At 36.7% G+C, this 21,872-nt stretch overlaps 4 protein-coding genes across 5 annotated transcripts; 1 reads left to right on the top strand and 3 right to left on the bottom strand.

The window, feature by feature from the left end:
* The first annotated feature begins 2,527 nt into the window (after positions 1 to 2,527).
* LOC101205042 (translocase of chloroplast 120, chloroplastic) lies at positions 2,528 to 7,328 on the top strand. 2 transcript variants are annotated; one of them, XM_031889414.1, is made up of 3 exons: positions 2,528 to 2,755; positions 3,142 to 4,196; positions 4,233 to 7,328. In XM_031889414.1, exons 2-3 carry the CDS (start codon positions 3,174 to 3,176, stop codon positions 6,978 to 6,980), a joined length of 3,771 nt encoding a protein of 1,256 aa, XP_031745274.1. In that variant the 5' UTR covers positions 2,528 to 2,755; positions 3,142 to 3,173; the 3' UTR covers positions 6,981 to 7,328. The 2 variants fall into 2 exon arrangements, with proteins under 2 accessions (XP_031745274.1, XP_004144917.2); XM_004144869.3 differs by having other exon boundaries at positions 3,142 to 7,328.
* A 2,160-nt stretch (positions 7,329 to 9,488) lies between these two features.
* On the bottom strand, positions 9,489 to 12,652 carry LOC101204792 (probable amidase At4g34880). Its single transcript, XM_031889418.1, has 5 exons — positions 11,197 to 12,652; positions 10,884 to 11,098; positions 10,559 to 10,798; positions 10,226 to 10,424; positions 9,489 to 10,147 (listed from the first exon to the last, which is right to left on the bottom strand). The coding sequence occupies exons 1-5, from the start codon at positions 11,740 to 11,742 to the stop codon at positions 9,791 to 9,793; spliced, it is 1,557 nt and encodes a 518-aa protein (XP_031745278.1). The 5' UTR covers positions 11,743 to 12,652; the 3' UTR covers positions 9,489 to 9,790.
* A 237-nt stretch (positions 12,653 to 12,889) lies between these two features.
* Positions 12,890 to 16,495, bottom strand: LOC101205749 (probable amidase At4g34880). The gene is made up of 5 exons (XM_004144788.3): positions 15,798 to 16,495; positions 15,514 to 15,728; positions 14,994 to 15,239; positions 13,971 to 14,169; positions 12,890 to 13,366 (listed from the first exon to the last, which is right to left on the bottom strand). Exons 1-5 carry the CDS (start codon positions 16,305 to 16,307, stop codon positions 12,995 to 12,997), a joined length of 1,542 nt encoding a protein of 513 aa, XP_004144836.1. The 5' UTR covers positions 16,308 to 16,495; the 3' UTR covers positions 12,890 to 12,994.
* A 1,251-nt stretch (positions 16,496 to 17,746) lies between these two features.
* Positions 17,747 to 19,345, bottom strand: LOC101206224 (eukaryotic translation initiation factor 4B3). The gene is made up of 2 exons (XM_004144790.3): positions 18,186 to 19,345; positions 17,747 to 18,022 (listed from the first exon to the last, which is right to left on the bottom strand). Exons 1-2 carry the CDS (start codon positions 19,271 to 19,273, stop codon positions 17,947 to 17,949), a joined length of 1,164 nt encoding a protein of 387 aa, XP_004144838.1. The 5' UTR covers positions 19,274 to 19,345; the 3' UTR covers positions 17,747 to 17,946.
* Between the last annotated feature and the right edge of the window lie 2,527 nt (positions 19,346 to 21,872).

The raw sequence follows: 21,872 nt of genomic DNA, 5'->3' as shown, positions 1-21,872 counted from the left end.
AGAGAATTTTGATGGTTTTTTTTTTTTTTTAAAGAATAAACTAAAATTGCAAAAAGTCTTTTACACATTGAAAAAACCTTCTTTAAATAGACAAATTACATGCAACTATTGCATGTCTAAACTCACCAAAGTCCAACGCCTTATATTCCTTTAACTTTTAGCGAGCTTGTCACCATGAGCTTCGACTTAGCCTCTAATGAGTTAGTGGAATTATGCAATAATGCACTATCTCTTAGTGGGCTTGGTGTTATCTCCATGAACTTTCACATAGGCCACTAATAGACACTTGGATTATTTAACAAAATGTTAGATTTTCTCACCAACTTTAGTTAGTCAGTTTACCTTTCAAGTCAAATTCAAAAGTTAACATTTTGACTTTTTACCATTTTGCCTATTTTGACTAATTTCAACATTCGAAGCATGAAACTGCATTCATTTTTTCAAATTTCAAATCACATTTGGATATATTGCACGTCAATGTTTGACTTTTCAAAATAAAAAGTAATCCCTTTTACTTTTTACGGTTTGAGGTTGACTTTTTACCACTTTGACCATTTTCATCATTTTACGAACTTTCGAATACAAAAATGTATTCATATTTTTTATATTTAAATCATATTTGAATATAAAACTCTACCTCTAAACTATAACCAATCGCTATATCACATATACTTGTCGATATCTCTCTTCTTACCTAATTTGAACTAATCCAACACACTGTTCTAAGTTAATTCCAAATGAGCTAGCATGAAACCTAGTGACCTATAGATCATGAGATTCATTTATCCAAAAAGACTGAGCTAATCAACATTTGTTAACTAAGGGTCATTCCACTAAAGTTCTGTAGTTGGACTCCCCTCACTATAGATATATTGATGTTTATTTGATATAACCATGATTAGTAAGTTAATTCTTCACAGGTTGTTCGTAATCTCGGTTGGGTCAAAATATTATTGTACTCAAGAGATTACATTTTGTTCGTTAATTCCCACTAGTCCATTATTAAACAGTTGGTTTAAGGTCCAACCTATAAATCTAATCCTTTTCGGGCCAAGGGTGAGGGTGAGGCCCCTTCATCAATGCTTGGATTTAGTCTTTAAGGGAACAACTTATTTACTAACCATGTAATGGACAAGTGTAAATTTCGTCTTGCATCCTATGTCTTCAACTATTCACCCAATCTTACCTCTTGAAATGGAAAACTTATTGGGCCAATATTGTTGAGCTACCTTCACCCATGCAGATCTAATGATAATCTCATGTTAACATAAATTTATAGTTATCTCAAAATTAAGATTAAGTTACCCATGTTATCAATAATCGAAGTAGTCAGTTTTACACGGTCAATGATGCTATAACATAAAAATGACTATTTCAGGGTTCTAGTTTTATGTGAACTCTTTACATAGGATGTCTTCATATTCATGTCTCCACATGAACGATTTAAGATCATAACAATTGTACTAATTACAAAGTGGGTTGCATTCATAATGTTCTCATAATAAAGAACCTCAACCTTATTTATATATCATAGACTGTTTGGGCTATATACTCAAACTTGATATACGTTTATGCCTCAACATAAATTTCACATTTTCTCAAGATAGCCTCGTGACCTTAGTTTATTGTATTCAAAATTATAGTATTCAATTTAACTAATAATTCATCATTGACAACTTTATTGAATATAACGATTTTAAACTACACATTACGAATTCTAAGACATAAATTCCAACAAACTATAATTTAGAAGCTCCCAAGAAAACCTTTGCATATAACCTCCTTTTACGTTTTAAAAACTTTTCAATTTGAACCATCTACATATTATTTTCCCTCAAAACACTTTTTGGTTCATTAGGAACTATATATACTTGTGTAGTACATTGACATGACTTCAAAGATTATTGTAAAAAATCTTAATATCATCAAAACATTATATTTGTCTTGAGTCTCTCATTTTACCTCGAACATTTATCCAATATAAACGAAAGTAGGAACAAAGTTACCAACTCTAGTTATAATTTGTTTAGACTTGGTTGAGGATTGAGCTCCCAACTTATGAAAATGATTATTATTACCTTACCAAAGTAAGTAAGTATTAGGAAAGTATTGAAAAGAAACGTAGAAAGAAGAAAGAATACTTTTTTCTATTATTGAAAACACAAATTATTATCCCAATGAAAAAAAAACCTAATTTTATTCGTAAAATGCTCATTTTTCAATGAAAATATAAATATAATGCTTCCTTCCAAATCTATTTCCCAAAAAGGTTTGCAAATTCTGCCATCTGAAAGACCCGTGAGTAACGAGGACCGTTCAATTTGCATACCAAACAAATCAACAACGGCTGAGATTCACCCCACGTGAAGGATTTGAACACGTACTTAATGTAGTATCGGGACAGGTAATTTTTTCCACCATAATATCCACGTCATCACAATTGGAGTGTTAATCCTTTCTTTTACACCGTTGGATTAAAACGCTTAGATGAAATATGCACCGTTGATGAAAGTCTTATCTCTAATTTCCTTCGTATTTTGATATAGTGAAGGTTAGATAAGCAATGGAGAATGAAGAGTAAGGAAAGAAAGCATTTTGGGAGAGAAAACTCTCTTCTTCCCTTTTATTTTTTCTTAATAAAACTTGAACATTCACACAGACTTGTTTTCTCTCTCTACAAACCCACCTTTTTTCTCTACCTAAAAGTTTTCTCTCTCTATTTCTCTATCTTTCCCTTTCTCACCTTCAAAATCTGGTGAGTTTCTTCAACTTTTTGCTGATTATAGCTATTTGATGTTTGTGTTTTATGTTTCTTTTAGTTTCTATCTGCTTTTGGTTTGATTCATGTGAAACCCAGTTTTGAAACATTGTTGCTTGAGGAGGATCTAATGGCTTTGAATTAAGAGGATGTGGGATTGGGTGTTTTTGCTGTGGGTATTGGGAATGTGGATTACTTGTTCATTTCTGGATTTGGGCATTAGGGTTTTCGATTTTTTGGTTCTTGGAATTCTGGGTTTGTGTTAGATTTTCTGATTGGTGTTGAATATGCCCTTTATTATTATTATTATTATTTGTTTGAATTGTTAATGTTTTTGGTTTGATGTGGTTTTTTTTTTTTTTGTTGGGTTTTGGTGCGTATAGGACTTTGAGGCTGAGGTTGTTCTAGATTTGTGATGGAAAATGGGGTTGAGGTTGTTGATGGATTGCACGATGGAGAAAAGAAGTTTGTGGGAGATGGTGTTTCACGAGATAAGGTAGATGAAACAGTTGTAGTTGGCTCTCATGAATCTAAGGATACGGAAGGGGAAGATGTTTTTGAGGAGGCATTAGATGGGAAAGATCATTTAATAGAGCAGAGCCCGAAATATGGTTCGGTGAATGGCAATATTGCAGAAGAAGAAGAAATCAATGGTTTTACGTCTGGAGTGACTTCTAACCATCCTAACGGTGCTCATGATGAAGAGAAGTTTGAAGAGGCAATAGAGGCAAGTAGGGTAAATGAAAACCCGTTGGTGGAGGAGCAAGATGTGAATTCTGATAAGGAGACAGAATGCTTGGATGGGAAATTGGTCGACAATGCAGTTGTGGCTTCTATTATTGATGAGAGAGGAACTGAAGAGGAAGCAGTGACTTCCGAGTTGAACGAGACGAAGGATGATGAGTTGGATTTCAGTAGAAATGATTCAAAAATTAATACATTAGAGAACGGTGCTAGCCCAGAGGTTGTAGTACTGAAGGACGGGGATGAGGATGATTTGAAATATGGTTCGAAGAGTACGAAGTCTGAAAATAATGATAGTAACGATTTGAATGTGACTTTGTCTTCAGATGATGAATTAGTGAATAAGAGTGCTGATTTGGTAGGGGGGACTAACCTGGATTCTACCAGTGAGTTTCTTACTGAAAATCGAGATCATGTGGAACTGAATGGGAAGAGCTTAGGTACAGAATTCTCAAACCACGTTGAGAAGACCGAGGAGCCACTAAATGTACCTGTTGTAGATTTAGACAATCTGGATATTACAAATGCTGAGCCAAGGGATGATTCTCTTCACGTGGATCTAGAACTGCCAAACAATGAGAGTGAAGACATAAAAGAGGCGACAACTAGTATTGAGCCTAAGAAGGATGATAATAAAAATGAAGAAAGCTCTTCAGCCTGCATGACTACCACAAATCAGGATCACAGGACTGAGGAAGTGACTACCACAAATCAGGATCACAGGAATGAGGAAGTGACTACCACAAATCAGGATCACAGGAATGAGGAAGTGACTACTGCAGATGAGAATCACCGAATGGAGGAAGTGAAAAATGATTCTATTGGGAAAGATTCAGAAAAGCAGTCCAGAGAATCTCATGAATTGAACGGGACTACTTCTGATGACCAACATGAACCTGTGGGTGAAAATGAAATTTCTCTAGAGACAGTTAAGGATATCTCAGCTTCTGAAAAGATAGCAGATGAGAAAATTGAGAAGATCCAGGACAGGGAAAGTGATGTGAAGGTGAAGGAAGACAATACGTCTAGACATCAGCATCCTGTTGATAGTTCCAATAATGGCCCCGACATTTTAGGGGTTGAAAAGACAGGGAGCAAAGATAAGGTTGGACAGGACAAAACTCAAGTGAACAGGGATACAGAGACTCAACCTGCATCAATCATTGCTTCATCATCTGGAAAATCTACAAATCCCACTCCTCCTGCCCGTCCAGCTGGTCTTGGGCGTGCTGCTCCATTATTGGAACCTGCCCCTCGGGTGGTGCAGCCGCCTCGAGTTAATGGTACTGTATCCCATGTTCAAATGCAACAAATTGATGATCCTGTTAATGGGGATGCTGAGGAAAATGATGATACTCGTGAGCAACTCCAGATGATAAGAGTGAAATTTTTGCGTCTTGCACATAGGCTTGGGCAAACTCCACACAATGTTGTTGTGGCACAAGTTCTATACCGTCTTGGATTAGCTGAGCAACTTCGAGGAAGAAATGGAGGTCGGGTTGGTGCCTTCAGCTTTGACCGTGCCAGTGCCATGGCAGAGCAGCTGGAGGCAGCTGGGCAAGAGCCACTTGATTTCTCTTGTACAATCATGGTTCTTGGAAAGACAGGTGTGGGTAAAAGTGCTACCATCAACTCCATATTTGATGAAGTTAAATTCAGTACTGATGCTTTTCAAATGGGCACAAAAAAGGTTCAAGATGTTGTTGGAACTGTGCAGGGGATCAGAGTACGGGTAATTGACACTCCTGGCCTTCTTTCCTCTTGGTCCGACCAGCGCCAAAATGAGAAAATCCTTCTCTCTGTTAAGCGTTTTATAAAAAAGACGCCTCCAGATATTGTTCTGTATCTTGATAGGTTGGACATGCAAACCCGGGATTTCAGTGATATGCCACTCTTGCGTACAATTACTGAAATATTTGGACCATCAATATGGTTCAATGCGATTGTGGTTCTTACTCATGCAGCATCTGCTCCACCTGATGGTCCAAATGGTACTGCTTCTAGTTATGATATGTTTGTCACTCAGCGGTCTCATGTTGTACAGCAAGCTATACGCCAGGCTGCAGGGGATATGCGCCTTATGAACCCTGTCTCATTAGTGGAGAATCACTCTGCTTGCAGAACGAACCGAGCTGGGCAAAGGGTATTGCCAAATGGACAGGTTTGGAAACCTCATTTATTATTGCTCTCATTTGCCTCAAAGATTTTGGCCGAAGCCAACACTCTTCTGAAGTTGCAAGATAGTCCTCCTGGGAGGCCATTTACTCCTAGGTCGAAATCACCACCTTTACCGTTCCTTCTCTCTTCCCTTCTTCAGTCCAGACCTCAAGTTAAACTGCCGGAGGAACAGTTTGGTGATGATGATGGTCTTGAGGATGACCTTGATGAATCATCAGATTCTGAAAATGAATCTGAATATGATGAATTGCCACCTTTTAAACGACTGACAAAAGCACAGGTGGCAAAGCTCTCCAAAGCACAGAAGAAGGCCTACTTTGACGAATTGGAATACAGGGAAAAACTTTTTATGAAGAAGCAACTGAAAGAAGAGAAAAGGAGAAGGAAGATGATGAAGAAAATGGCAGCTGAGGCAAAAGATCAACGCAGCGATGGGAGTGAGAATGTAGAAGAAGATGCTGGTGGTGCTGCTTCAGTACCGGTTCCCATGCCTGATTTGGCATTACCTGCTTCCTTTGATTCTGATAACCCCACTCACCGGTATCGTTATCTCGATTCCTCTAACCAGTGGCTAATAAGGCCTGTACTCGAAACACATGGATGGGATCATGATGTTGGTTATGAAGGTATAAATGCAGAGAAGTTGTTTGTCGTCAAAGACACAATACCCATCTCTTTTAGTGGCCAAGTTACAAAGGATAAGAAGGATGCAAATGTTCAAATAGAGATGACCAGTTCGATTAAGCATGGGGAAACTAAAGCATCTTCCATTGGTTTCGATATGCAGACCGTTGGGAAGGATTTGGCCTATACATTACGTGGTGAGACAACATTTATTAATTTTAGGAAGAACAAGGCAATTGCTGGTCTGTCACTTGCCCTATTAGGCGATGCCTTGTCTGCCGGATTCAAAGTTGAAGACAAGTTGATTGCTAACAAGCGATTTCGATTAGTTGTGACGGGGGGAGCAATGACCGGTAGGGGAGATGTAGCTTATGGTGGCAGCCTGGAGGCTCAATTGAGAGATAAAGACTATCCTTTGGGTCGTTCACTTTCAACTCTTGGGCTCTCAGTCATGGATTGGCATGGAGATCTTGCTATTGGTTGCAATGTACAATCTCAAGTTCCCGTAGGACGATCGACGAATCTGATTGCTCGTGTGAATCTGAATAACAGGGGGGCAGGGCAAGTCAGCTTTCGGTTAAACAGCTCAGAACAGCTTCAGATAGCTATTGTTGGGCTCCTTCCTCTATTGAGAAAGCTTCTGGGTTGTTATCAATACTGGCAGGATGGACAATGATGGAATTTAGGTTACAGATGCAGCTGAATTTTTGCAATATAGTAATAACGTTGGTAATTGGCAGTCTCATACCGGTTAGCTTCAAATGCAAGTGATTCTAAGCTCTGCTCCTCTCATCTTTCCCTCCCCCCACAAGCGTTTTTCTTCTGTAGTGCTTTTAGGTATGGTTGTTAGATATCATATTTGGTATTTTTGTTCTCATTGAGCTACTGGTTGAGTTGTGTTTCTTGTTAAGTCAAGTCATCTTTTATGAAAAATATATCTCTTTCTGGAGTTGAGTTTCATTTGCATTACACTGTACACTACTCTATTCCCTTTATCCTTTACAATCCAATCCCTTTACCATTATTAATACTCAGTATGCTTGGAATTGGATGTAATATTTACCTTTCTCTTAAGTACTGATAACAAACTGATACCACTTCGGCTTGGCATGTCTTCAGAGTATGCAAAGATGAAATCGACCAAACCGGTAAAACCCATGTGACCTATTCTTCACATTTAAAGTTTCAATTACTGCTAATACATCTTGTTAGATGTCATGAATGCTGAATTAGTTCACAAACTTTGTGGATACAATGTCCATTGATTGATGATTTCAACTGATAAATCTAGAGATTGTTTGAGTCACTGTCCTCGTGTTTCAGGATCTAGCCAGTATATGATTGCCTCCCTTCAAGACATCTATACGAGACAGGTAAATAATTGCTGTCAATCTGGTCGGTTGTTTATAGTACTATGGGGATGGAAGCTTTGAGTCACTTTCAATGGCCAGCTGAGCTACAAGCTGAAGAAGATGGCAGAGTCTGATGTGCCTTTGTCGTAGCTGCGTTGTTTTGATTTAGCTTTGAACAACAGCTATCTTCTTCCAGTCTCTTTTCAGATTCATTATTATAAGCTTCCATTTAGAATTTGGCTGCCTACTACATGCCAATGCTTGTACTGTTCAGCAGGCCAGACCACTTCTAGCTTCACGTTGTTGTCTGATCCTAAGGACTTTTGTTCTTCTTTTTTAATAAATTATTTGTAGTATTTTTTCTAGCTTTGTTGTGTTTGAAATTTTGTGATAATAAAAGATCAATTTGAGTCAAACTACTGAGTTAAGTTATTTTTAGGATAAATTATTGCCTGTTTGTTATTAGAGAATAAGTTGCCTTCTAGAGCCTGACTCAACTTGTCTAAGCACTGATCTCTAATCGGTCAATATCGGTTTGGTCAGTGAATTAAATTATGGAAAAGACAACACCAATAGTTCTAATCTCATCATTTATTTCATGAGTAGTCTAATATGAGTTTAATTTTCATATAAATCTAGTTCAATTGTAGGAACATCTCCTCCTTAGTTTTCATATAAATCTTTAATTTTATTCATCTTTTTACTACAAAACCAACCACCTAGGTCGCATAGGTTTTCAATCTCATTTATTGGGCTATTACCCATCACATCCATTTATTGTATGCCCGCTCATAAATGCAATTTGACTTTAACTTCAGTTCTATTAAATGGTTATTTTCCAACTTCTTGTTTCATAAATGCAACTACACTTCATTAATTCTGGATGTAATATAAAACATTTTGTTTAGACCAACCACAAATTGGTGTTAATGACTAATAAGGATGAGGAATACAAATAATTGAATATGTGATTAATTAAAATTAATTGACGGTGTCTTAAATTAAAATTGAAAATATAAATGGGTCAATTATGATAATATCACATGGTTGAGTTCATGGGTCTAGTCTATGAACCAACCAGACTTAAGCCCACAAAGCTCATCAGAAAACTAATAGAGGAGTTCTGCTCGTAAGGATTAAAATTCTTTTACTTTAGAACGTCTAGAAAGAATTCTCCCAAGAGCTAGAGGACTCCTTAACTTTTGAAGTTGATCACCCTTGGAGATTGAAGTTTCTTTCTAAAGGACTCCTTTAACTTCTGAAGTTGATCGTCCTTGAAAATTGAAACTCTTTTGAAGATACAAGTTTTTTTTCAAATACTCCAACTTTAAGAACATCACATGTTTCCCTTCTTCAAATCAAATATGAGGATCAAATTCTAGAGATCGAACCACGTTACATCAAATCAACAAAAATATAACATCAACTCAAGTTCAACTCCACGGATCAAATTTTTCTTAAAATCTCGTACGAACCAAGTTAAAAGAAAATATTTGATTGTAATTTTATTTTGTTGTCCGACTTAGATAGCAGGTGGAGTATAGTCCTAATATATTTTTTAAAGTTGTCATGGCACAAGCAGTGCACCCCAATTCATGTTCTACATCTCATTGTATCAAGTTTCACAATCACACTTGTTTGATCAAAGCAGTTGGGCAGTTCATACTCTCACCCTTGGGCAACTCAGCCAATTCAAATTTGGATAGTTATGATTCAACGAGCTTATTTTGCAATCTTCAACTTGTTTCAAAGAAAACTGATGACAACTAGTTTTACCTCTTATTGTTCATCATTAATTAAATATAAAGTTACACGTGGTTGCACTTAAAGGAGGACAAGAAGGCATACTCTAATACAAAACAAACAAAGGTAAATACATGTAGTGAACCTGAAAAATATGATCAAAAGGCGTTTACTTGATCGTGGAGTACAACTCACTGAGGTGGTAAACTCGACTCGTACATACCAACAACATATTGTGACAAAGAATTCTATTCATATATGAGAGAATTAAGTTATTGGAATTGCAACACAAAGTCACATCTGATATTCATAGCTTAATAAACAAAATGCCAATTAATTTGAAGAGCTAATTCATAGCTGAATTGAGTCAGAAAGTTTCCTTTGATTCACTTCAAGGTTTGAAGGAAGGAGGTTTTCTTATCAGAGTGGCTTGCTCAAACCCATAAGCAACTTCAATCAGCTTCGTCTCTGATCCCTTCAACCCTCCAAAGTTAATCCCAAACGGAACTCCTCCGCCGTCGTATCCAGCCGGAACATTGATCCCCGGAAAACCCCCAATTGCGAGCACTGTAGCTATGCCGGTACCTGGAGTCACCACCGCATCCAATTGATTCTCCTTCACTAATTTCTCAAACCCATCTTCTGTTAGCTTCCCCAAGTTCAACACAGCCGCCTTCTGCACGTCGCCGATCCCATTTGTGGCTTCGGCCGCCAAAAAGATCTCCTGGCCAAAAACGTTGAGAAGTTCCTGCACAACCATGATTTGAATCAATCACGAATGAATACGATCACTATGCGATGAAAAATGGATTGAATATTGTGTTACCTGATCTGCATTTGCGTTATTGAAGGCGATTATGTCGGCTAAACTTCGAACAGGGGAAACCACGAGCTCTTTCAGGTACCCATTTAGCGATTGTTTGAATTCAGCAAGCAATGCTGCTGCTTCTCCACTCGCTGTTACGTTTAAGATGATATCTATATCTGCTATCTCTAGATTGTCTATCAAAATAGCACCACCTTGCCTTCAATTTCAATAATGTTAGTTAGATTCTTTGTGTAGATTGGTTATGTTCACGTTGAATTGTTTGTTTAAATGAATATGATAGAAAGATTTTGGGGGAATTATATGGATTGGTAGGGATGTTGGTTTTCTTACTTTAGAGTGTTGAAATGATCCTCAAAAGCTTGTGTGATGGTTGAATCATTGAAGAAGCTGAAAAAGGGGTTTCTCACAATTCCTAACCTCTTCCCTTTCAACCCATTTGGATTGAGGAATTGTTTGTAGCCACCATATGGAATGTACTTAGAGGCTGTTCTAGTGGCTGCATCATTGTAATCAAATCCTACAATGGTGTCAAGAACTATCACAGCGTCTGTCACTGTCCTGCCAATTGGCCTGTTTTCACATGTGAAGGTTACAAAGTTTTAGTTCTTACAATCTTTGTAGAATGTTCTGCTGATATGGGTGCAAGATTGCTCACCCAATAGTGTCTTGTCTTGGGGAGACTGGAATGACACCTGCTCTACTAGTGAGGCCGACCGTAGGTTTGATGCCAACAACTGAGTTGAAACTAGCCGGACAGAGGATAGAACCATCGGTCTCGGTTCCTATTGACACTGCTGCTATGTTTGCTGCAACTGATATGGAAGGTCCACTGCTGGATCCACAGGGTGATGCTGATAAAACATATGGATTCTGAAAAGAATTGTAGAAATTAAATGGTTTTTAGTTGTACATGAAAAACATTGAATGTGTGGATAAATTGTCTTTGGAGCCAATTCGAAGTAACACACCTTTCCTTGACCACCTCTAGCGCTCAAACCAGCTGGAGCAGCGAGGGACCTAAAATCAGCCCATTCACTTAAGCTGGCCTTTCCTAGTATTATAGCTCCAGCCTTCCTTAGTCTCTTCACTACACCTGCATCACGAGGCACTATAGACCCAAGCAATGCGAATGATCCAGCAGTAGTATTCAACTTATCCTTAGTCCCAATGTTATCCTTGAGTAGAACTGGAATTCCATGCAACCCACAAAGCGATCCAGGCTTATTAGCCTCTCGTTCTCTGTCAGCCTTGTAAGCTTGCAGCAATGCATCTGGGTTGATTTCTATGACCCCGTGGACAACTGGATTGAGTCTGCGAATTTCTCCGATGTAGAAGTTGACAAGTTCCCTCGAAGTGAGTTGGTTTTGCTTGAAAGCTAGCTGGAGGTCGTGCACTGTGGCTTCTCTAATTGACAATCCTCGAACCGTTACCGAATGTGTTGGAGTCGAACAGAAGGCCACAAGAATCAGAAGCAATGAGAAGGCTACAGAACTAAATGGTGAAGAGTCGGCCATGGAGGCGGGAAGTTGTAGCTTCAATGGAAGTTCTAAATTTTAGGCCATGGATTCATCATAATATATAGAAAAGTTTCAATGGAAAGGTTTGGTTTGGTCTCTGTTTTCTTGTACATGTTCTAAGCTTCTGACCAGGTTTTGGTTTATGGCTATTGAAAGATTACAAAAGGAAGGGTATGGAGATAAGAGCATTAAAAATATGAAGATTTGATGAAGTCCAAAGCAAAAGGAGGAGGGTATTGCCGTCCATGTCCGGTGGATTTGTTTGTTTGTAGCTTTAATTCTTATGTTATGTTTGTTTTGTTCATGGGATCTAAAGCCAATGTTTGGTTGATTAATGAGGTTGAAGAAAATTTTAAATGCTTTTCAAGGAATATGCAAATTTTCTGTAATTTGATGGTGTACTTTTAAGTTTTCAATTCAAGGAGGGTGGAAGATTGATGTATTTATTTATTTATTTATTTATGTGTTTATAGTTTGTATCTTGTCTACTATTAAGTTTGTCTTCATTTTAAATATCGACAATTAATCGTAACAAAATTTTAGATTTGATCAACGATAGACAAATCATTCTTATAATCTAAAACTTTGCTATATTTTATATATGTTTTGATTAATTATGCTATATTTGTAACATATTTTCTCTTTCATTCTCTGTTTCTCTCTCCTAATCCAACTAGAGTTGTTGCCGTTGCTCATCGTCGTCGCATTGTTACCACCACCACCTTCTCTCTCTTTTATTCCTCGTGTTTGCTTCTCTTCTCCATTCATCCTCCTCTCCTTCTTAGATTGTGTCGAAAACATAGCTGAATTTTCAAAAGTGACAAAAACACCTTTTTGAACTTTTAGAAGGAGTTTTACGAATACGATTACCATTAGTTTAAAAAACCATTACTCAAGAAACACTTTTAATTAACCAATGGTAAGTTTAAAATTAATTATTAAACATTGGAGTGATTAAATGTGTGTTTCATGACGATTTTAAACACGACAAAAATAATTTTGAATCACTTTAAGGTAACTTTCAAACATGCCGTAACAGCCACATGATGGTATAGGTGACAGTAAGCACGGCAATTCAAAAAATAATAAGAAGAAATAGGCCTTCTATTATTTTGAAATTTAGAGAGAGAGAGACTGTAAACACTAAAAGAAAAAATTCCAAAAATATACTGCAATAAGTAGAATCAGAACATTGCTTTTTCCCAGCAAAGAAAAATCTTCAAATTTGCAAACTTGATACAGATAACTTTCACAAACTTAAAATTTGAGAAAGAAGAGGAGGTGGCTCTCTCACCATGGTGGCTTGTTCATATGCATAAGCAATCTCAATTAGCTTTGGTTCACTCCCCTTAAGACCTCCAAATAGAATACCAAATGGCTCTCCGTTTTCTTCATATCCAGCTGGGACACTTATTCCTGGGTATCCCCCAATTGCTAGCACACTTTCAACTCCTATCCCTATTGTCACCATTGCATCCAAATTGTTGCCTTTCATTAATTCCTCGAACCCGTTTCGTGATAAGTTCGCCATCTTACTAATCGCCTCCTTCTCCATCACTCCGATACCATTTGTTTGTTCAGATAAAAGAAAGGCATCTTGGCCATACTCTTTCATTTTCTCCTGCAATCCCAACAAGAAATACAAACAACTCACACCTTATCAAAGAATAGAATAATTGTGTTACTTGACGTTTTTGAAATGTTACTTATAATATACTCTACACTTCTCTAAGGAGTTTCTGTACGGATGACTCTTTCATAGACTCAGTTCATGACTAGTGACCCGTTCCCTACAAACGCATGGAATCTAACTCTCAGCCCATTATCAAATTTTATAACGCATCACAACCTTTCAATTTTTTTCACCCAACATTATGGTCACCTCTATTGTGATCTTCATTTTCTCAAAGTTTGTTGTATTTCCCCAATCAATATTGGGTGAAAAAAATGAAAGGATAGAGATGGTCGTTGCATTAGGTCTATGATACAATAGACATGATCATTCTTAATGCAATACATTATAAAATGCGATTGTGCACTCTAACGTAATAATGTTAGACTTCACACATTTGTAGGGGACAAATCATTAATTATAGAGGCATCTATGGAAGGGTCATTCGTACAAAACAAAAAGAAAACTCTTCTTTTAAGGGTCAAGTAAGACACCATAAGAAAACATAATGTTATACTTTTATTGTATGATTCGATTCATAAGAAAGTCTTACTAGTTCAGCGTGGTTGTTGTTGAAAGAGATAATGTCAGCCAAAGATCTAACTGGACTTCGGATGAGTTTCTTGAGGTAATCATTTATGGCCACCTTGAACTCAGCTATTATCGCAATGAATTCACCACTTTCATACGAATTCAAAATGACATCTACATTTGATATTTGAAGGTTGTCTACAATGGTTGCTCCCATCTTCCTTCAGTTTCAGCCAAGAAAAAGAAATTAAATAAATAACTCTCGGCAACTAGTATGATACACTAAATACATTTCAAACTAATAGCCAAATTACAAAAATAACTCCTAAGATCGTTGCAATTACACTCTTAAACTTTCAATTGTAAAAATTAAACATTCAAACTTATCTATACAAGTGTTAAAATTGGATTGTAGAAATTGAATCCCCAAATGGTAAGAATGAAATCCTTCAACTTTATGGTTGTTATACTTACAATTATGCAAGTTTGACGGTCCAAGTGTGATACTTGTACAAGTTTGGGGGCTAAATCTTTTACAATTGAGAGTGTAAAAGTACAATTACAACTATCAACAAACTTTAGGAGTAATTTTTTCAATTTACTCAAAACTAATAGACACAACACCTAATCGTTGATAAAACCTTTCGAAATTTGCTCTATTGCTCGAAGTTACAACATTAACTTTGGTTTACAACATCATTACCTTTGGTTTTTAAAAAATGATTCAAACTACTTCTGGAGTAGTAATCCAATAAAACTGAGGATGAAAATGGAGACATGGAGCAAGTGTAGAGGTGTCCAAATTACTTCCATACCGTCTCAATTTTCATCCCAACATTCTAATAACTTTCTACAATGAAAAGTAACATTACAGTTTTTGAAACAACAAGAGCACGTCCTTTAAAACAAAAAAGTAAAGTTCAGTAGTACTTTTTGTAATCTCATGGTATAAGAACTCAATTCAAAATTCTAAATGGTAAAGAACCAAATCAAACCCTATGTGGACCAAAATAGAAGAAAGAAGTGATTGTTTTTGCAAATATACCTTAGCAGATTGAGATGTTGCTCAAAAGTTGGAATGGCGATGGAGTTATTGGGATACAAGTCAGAAAAGGGATGCCTAACAATGCCTAATCTCTTTCCCTTGAGCCCATTTTTCCTTAGAAACTGTTTGTAACCACCTGAAGGTATGAATTGAGAAGCTTCCTTGGTTACCTCATAGTCCATCGGATCAAATCCAACAATAGCTTCAAGCACATAAACAGCATCTGAAACTGTTCTACATATGGGCCTGTCAACTCCCCCATCAATTCAATTGCACCTTCTAATCAAACTTGTAATGAAAATTGAAAGAAACATTAAAAAGGTAACTTTTTTTTTTTTTAATTGAATATTAAACGTATATAGACTAAAATTGGACAACTAAAACTATTCAAACAAAAAGCGAACAAATTTGAGAGTATATATGCTTAAAATGATTCAAATTTCATTAGACGTAATTTATTTGGTTAGAATGTAAAAAATATTCCAAATTTGTGGGGTTCAATCATTCAAGTTTGTATTACCCAATTGTGTCTTGGCGAGGAGTGACCGGGATAACGCCGGCCCGGCTCGTGAGACCGACGGTAGGCTTAATCCCAACCACCGAGTTGTAATCGGCCGGACACAGAATCGAACCATCAGTCTCCGTCCCTAATGACACCGCCACCATATTCGCCGCCACCGATATCGCCGACCCACTGCTTGACCCACATGGATCCCCTCCTCTTCCATATGGGTTCTGTGAATTTCATTCAATTCAATTCAATTCGAAGGCAAAAAGTCTTAGGGAGAAAAAAAATTTACTAACCACCGCTTGACCGCCACGAGCACACCATCCATTGGGAATCTCAAAAGAACGGGATTTATACCACTCTGTAAGTGAAGTTTTCCCCAAAATCACTGCACCGGCGTTTCTCAGGCGACTAACCACCGTCGCATCTCGAGGCACCACCGAACCCAACAACGCGAAGGATCCGGCTGTTGTATTGAGAAGATCCTTAGTCGCAATGGCGTCCTTGAGTAGAATTGGAACGCCATGGAGTTCGCCTCGGGCTTTTCCACCGGCGAGAAGCCTCTCTCGATCGGCGGCTTCCGCTTGAGCTCTTGCGTCTGGGTTTAGTTCGAGAACGCTTTTGAGGACTGGATTGAGGAGGTGTATTTTTTTGAGGTAATAGTCGAGGAGTTGTGTGGAGGTGAGTTTGTTTTGGGAGAAGGCGTTTTGAATTTCGGCAATGGTGGCTTCGTCGATGGAGAAGTGGGAGGAGTTGGCGACGCCAGTGAAGAGTAAGACAGCTGAGAGGAAGAAGACGATGTTCATTCTTCAGGAGGGTGGGCCGGTGGCCGGCCGGCGGGGGAAGTTCGGTCGGAGATTGGATAGGAAAGTGTTCGGATTCTGTAAAGGAAAGCTATGGAGAGTTGACGTTTTCCAATCTTGGTCAATGCATCGACTCCACCATTTGCTCAATTTCCATCTTCTTCTTTTTTTTTTGTTTATATTTTTTATTTTTTTAAAATATAGCATGTAATGAATTTAAAACAATAATTCTTTTTTCATTTTCAGTTTTCCTTTCTAATTAGAAAAAAATAGAAGACCATTTTTTTTAAAAAAAAAAATGTGAAATTGTTATCAAGTACACATTTTAAAAGTTATGAGATTGGCGCTTAAGCAACTGCACATGGTAGTGATAATAGTTTAAGGCATACTACAAGTTTATTGGGTGTGTATTCAATATTTCTTTTATCCTTTTTTATATGCAAGGAACTTGAGAGATTTCAAATATAAAATACTAAGAGTATCCATTCATGAGATTGATATTTAAATCTGAGACTACACACGATTCTTCTTGCATCGAATTACAATTATGTGGAGAAAAAAGTTTGAATGTCATCAACAAAGGGGCTTAAACTTTGTTACTAAAACAATTTTGATATTCAAGTAAATTTTAAAAAATAGTCTGATCTTTTTCAACTCCTAAAAGATAAACCTTTGTGCTTCAGGTGTCATTATTATCAATGAACTTTACAACTTTTTGCACTAGCTGTCTGAATTACTCGCTGAGCGCTTCCAGCAGTTTGATGCAAAACATCATCATTGATTCATCAGTCAAATGGGTGTTTGGGACTGACAATTTTTAATTTCTCTAACAAATGTATCCATCTCCTCCACAACATTAAATAGTCTCAAATAAATGTGCCTTAAAATAGAAAAAAAAGAAGGAAAAATTAGAATTATCTGCCGACTACCCTAACTTTAACTATTGAAATTGAGCTGTTTATATCAACAGACAAGTTCGTCCAGATGGACCCTAAAGTTCTTTTAAAAAATCAGCTTTACTTCATACAACAATTTAGTCTCTACATAGATTCATAACAATTAAAGTTCATGTACATTCTATATTGTAACAATTTAGGCACTTCTTGGTCTTGTACACATGCTGATCAATAAATAAACCAGCAAACCATACGTGTTCACAGGTCTCTGAGTGGAGGAACGAGTTCCACAAAACCATAAATTAAAACTTATACGTTTGAACAGAATAGGAAGTGAAAAATCTGCCTTCTTCCACCTGCTTTCATGGCTGCTTGATTGCCATTGTTTTGCTGCAATAAAAGCTACAAGAAGACAAACAACCAAAGCATTCAGATTAATATTGGCCTGTAGAAACGATCCTGATCCTGTTCAAGTAAGGTGTTACGAAATCTAGTTCGAAATCCAGTTTCCAAGCAAAGCAATCCAACCAGAAACAAACACTACAATTATCAATAATAAATAACTCTGCAGAGGAAATGGGACTTAAGATTAGAACAATAATGTTAACACAGTAGTAGTTTGGCTCCAAACATTATAGTGAACACATCAAAATTGTTTCTCATCGGCAAAATTATAAAGATGACAACATTAGAGAATGTTGTCATCGACCCCAAAACTTCAATCTCTCAGTTTCACATCACATCCGTCAAGCTCCATTCTCGCCCCCGTCGCGTTCGGGATCGGGTTCGCCTTCGCAATCTCCATTTACATTTTCCTCTCCACTGTAAAAGCAATTACCAGTTGAGATTATATCAGATATATATGAGGCTTCACCATTCGATCAATACACAGAAATGGGTAGTTAGCTAATGTGATGATAAAGCTACAACAAGGAAAGAAATATAGAAATTATCTATTCAAATTTCGGTTGATCATTAAACAAACCTTTCGGGACGAGATTCCGGATACTCCTGTGGCGGTGGCGACTCCGGTTTTCTCCAGCTCCTCTCTGTTCTGTCCTCAGCAGCCCGGCTATTTCCATTGCCAAAGCTCCTTTTCCTAAAGAAAATGGGGTTAGATTTTTCTGTCTTCTCCTCCACTGACACCTCCTTAATCTTCGACTCTAGCTGCTCGTCAAGCTTTTTCCAGTCATGTCCCTTCTCGGCTAGTACCTCTTCCCTCGGCCTCGCCGCTCCAAATGGGTTGGAACTCTTGGACCTCGCTGCTGTCGCTGATATCTCCGACGATTTCCCATCGACAACCGGTAACGTACGTGGCTGTAGACTAAGCTTTGGCCGACTACTAATGACGCCACCAGCATTACCTTCCTCTTTCTTCCTCCCCCAATTATCTGAATCTGCCCCGCCGCCGCTCGCTGTGAACCCTCCTCGTCGCTCTCTGTCAAATCTCCTGCCATCGGACGGAATATTGCTCTTATTAGAAACCCAACTCTCTGATTCATCCGCTTTCGATGATTGCGAATCCGAAAACCCTAATCCTCTCTCCCTTCTCTCGAATCCATTTCCAGCCATGGGCTTCTTAGTTAAAGCCCAATTATCAACCTCGTCAGCTCTAGAAGACGTAAATTCCTTACTTGAATCCGCTCTATTACTACTCCTCCGATTCTCATCAGAAACCCTAGAAGAACCCCACTTCGAATTAGACGAATCATCCGCGTTAGAATACCTACTATTCCTTTCATACGAACCATTCGAACCATAATTCCTGAACCCACCACCGAGCCTGTTCCGGTCGAGCTCCTCCGCCGTCCGTTGGCGAGGGCCGGTGGGTAGAACAATAAAATCCTCAGATCTCGAACCGGTAGTTGCATAGGTGTTGAACTCGGCTAATGAGAGAGTTTGGGCTTTCTTCTTCTGCTTGGTGGCTAAGGCGTCGTTGAGGGAGGGGAAATCGAGGCTGAGTTCAGGTTGTTTCTGCTGTTCCTGTTCTTTAAGGAGTTGAGCATCGTGTTCCTCAGAATCGAGGGCCCAAGCGCCGGGTTTTCCCCATGGAGAAGAAACCATTGCCGCCATTGATGCTGTGGTTTGAGATTGTGTGAGAATTGAGGTTTGCGTTTGTTTGCGGCAAAATGGATGGCCGGAGTTGAGGCTCAAATGTTATAAAATGGGTGAATTACAGATTCTCATCGCACGGTTGAGGAATGTCCAATGTGGGGATCAACGGTGAATGATGAGATTCTCCCATTTTCTTATCCCACAAAAATTTTAATTCGAAAATCTTCCTTTATCATCAATAGCAAAAAAAAAAAAAAAAAAAAAGAGGCACTTTGGTATATTAAATAGTTTCAATTTTTGCTCTATTTTAAAATTTCCTTTTGTTTTCTATTAAAAAGTTTACAATAAATTTTATAAAATACTTCAATTTTCACAAATATTTTATTATTTTATTACACACGTTTACTTGTAATAAATAATAAATTTTTATTTAAATTGATATAATAGCAAAATCAGAAAATATAAAAGAAGAAGAATGTTAGAACAATCCGTTAAATGTTTCTACCTAGTAAAAAAAATTGAATCATAAATACAATTCTTTAACAAACCACAAATACCTTATAATTAAAATAAAACTCTCAACACAAATATCTAACAAAATTCTTTAAAATCTTCATACATTTGAATTTTTCTTCTTTCCAGCTCCTCTAATCGAAGACTTTAGAATTTTCTTCTTGTCGACTCCTTTGACCAAAGACTCACGTGTCAAACAACCCATAGCAAACCCCAAGAAGAATCACGGCTAAAAAACATAACACCCACGGTGAAACTCACCGAAAACATCGTTTGACCCTTCTATCCTTCTGCATGTGGCTAAACCCGTGAAAGTCGAGTAAACTCAACTCCAACAAAACGTCGAAACATCAAAACCCGTCACAAACCCATGACCAACGTCGAATGCCTCCAAACCTGCTCGAAAAAAGTTTGTCGTCATTGACGTCAAAACTCCAACATCTTCCTCTTTGTCAGCCGCACTTTCTCTTCTTGTTTGCAAGAAAAACTCTCTGTCACCGAGTTTGTCTCTTGCATCAGCTACCCCTCTCTCAATCTCTTTTTTTTTCCTTTTCTAAAATAAAATCTAAAAGAAAAATATTCAAATAATTAAAAAAATATCATTAAAGCATATTCTCTCGACCACTTGAATATTTGTCATTTTTCTAAACTCATTCCGTCATTCTTTCACTGTTTAGTGATTCATAATAAGTTAAAAGAAAAAAGGAAAAGAAAGTGTTAGTTTCTAATGTTTAAGAAGTTTTAATTAAATCTTTTATGTTTTAATGCTGTTCAATTTATATATATCGGTGATTTGTTAAAATTGAATTCTAGTTAGTGATCAACTTACAAGATGTAATGTTAATAAATGAAGAGGAGAAAAATATTTATGTACATTTAATTAAGTGTAATAATTATCAATAATATTAATAAATGTTTAAAATATAACAAATCCCATAACCTTCAAACATATATTTGTCATTGGAGAGGTTGGTGCAATTTTGTCCAGCAACAAAATAGCAGATTTAGATTTAGTTAAAGTTTATCGAATTTGAATGATGTTTGCAAAATACACTCTCATTTTTTGAGTTATTGAAATACACTCATAGAATGATACTATATCTTGATGACCAAATCTGTTGTTTATAACATCATTCATACTCAACATATATTATGTTTAGAAAATCTTAATTTTATTGGTTATTATAAAGTTTGATTAGTTAAACAACTGTGATTATGACTATTTAGAAAATGGTTCTTATTGTTGGTTTTGTAGCAAATTCATCATAAATGTTAAGTTTTTTAGATTGAAAAAGTATATGACTATAGTGACATTTTAAAAAATATAACAAAGTGACAAAATATTTACATGTTATAGAACAATTTCAAAAATGAAAAAATTCACCGACCCAAAATGAGAAATATAAATATAAAAAATGCCCGCGATTAATTAACATTGAGTACCTGATATATTTGGAAAACGATCGTTTATATTTGACTATTTTTAATTACATCGTTTACATTTGGATCATTTAGATTTTGACTATCCAAACCTAAACATTTTTTTTTCAAGATTCATTTTTCTTTAGTATAGAATCGTTTAGATTTTGTTATTCTTTACTACACGGTTTAAATTTAATTGTTTAAATTTGACTACAATTTAAATATTTTTTTCAATATGTTTTTGTATTTATTTTGGCTCACGATGTGAGTTTAAATTTGGTTGCTAAATTTCAACAATTTTTTTCAATATTTTTTTATATCGTTTATAATTGAAACATTATTATGTAGATTTTGGTGGACGGTCATTTACATTTGACAATCCAATATCCCAACTATTTTGTTTTCATATTTTATATTTGGAACACATCTTAAACAACAAATTGCTGTTTGAAAAAAAATCTATATTTTATATTTGCTACACAATCTTAAACCAACAAACACTTTGAAAAACAAAATTTCAAAAAATTGCAAAAAAGATAGAAAGTAAAAGAACAATGGTAGAAAAAAGAAGGATCGACAAACAGAAATATATTTTAAAAATTGTAGAAAAAGAGAAAGACCGGAAAGAAAGATGATGAAAATGAAGACCAAACATGTAATATTTAAAAGAATTGTTAATTTC

This window comes from Cucumis sativus, chromosome 7, assembly GCF_000004075.3.
Source record: "Cucumis sativus cultivar 9930 chromosome 7, Cucumber_9930_V3, whole genome shotgun sequence".
Taxonomy (NCBI): domain Eukaryota; kingdom Viridiplantae; phylum Streptophyta; class Magnoliopsida; order Cucurbitales; family Cucurbitaceae; genus Cucumis; species Cucumis sativus.
Note: the sequence above shows the minus strand (reverse complement) of the source record. Positions and strands in the feature narration are given on the sequence as shown.

Excerpts from the sequence above, each read along its gene's own strand:
- LOC101206224 (XM_004144790.3), bottom strand. The coding sequence starts at position 19,273 with ATGGCGGCAATGGTTTCTTCTCCATGGGGAAAACCCGGCGCTTGGGCC. Across the intron at positions 18,023-18,185 it reads CCGGAATCTCGTCCCGAAAG|TGGAGAGGAAAATGTAAATG; the intron begins GTTTGTTTAATG and ends TTGCTTTTACAG.
- LOC101204792 (XM_031889418.1), bottom strand. The coding sequence starts at position 11,742 with ATGGCCGACTCTTCACCATTTAGTTCTGTAGCCTTCTCATTGCTTCTG. Across the intron at positions 10,799-10,883 it reads CCAAGACAAGACACTATTGG|GCCAATTGGCAGGACAGTGA; the intron begins GTGAGCAATCTT and ends ATGTGAAAACAG. Across the intron at positions 10,425-10,558 it reads GATCATTTCAACACTCTAAA|GCAAGGTGGTGCTATTTTGA; the intron begins GTAAGAAAACCA and ends TTGAAATTGAAG.
- LOC101205042 (XM_004144869.3), top strand. The coding sequence starts at position 3,174 with ATGGAAAATGGGGTTGAGGTTGTTGATGGATTGCACGATGGAGAAAAG.
- LOC101205749 (XM_004144788.3), bottom strand. The coding sequence starts at position 16,307 with ATGAACATCGTCTTCTTCCTCTCAGCTGTCTTACTCTTCACTGGCGTC. Across the intron at positions 15,240-15,513 it reads CCTCGCCAAGACACAATTGG|GCCCATATGTAGAACAGTTT; the intron begins GTAATACAAACT and ends GGGAGTTGACAG. Across the intron at positions 14,170-14,993 it reads CAACATCTCAATCTGCTAAG|GAAGATGGGAGCAACCATTG; the intron begins GTATATTTGCAA and ends CTGAAACTGAAG.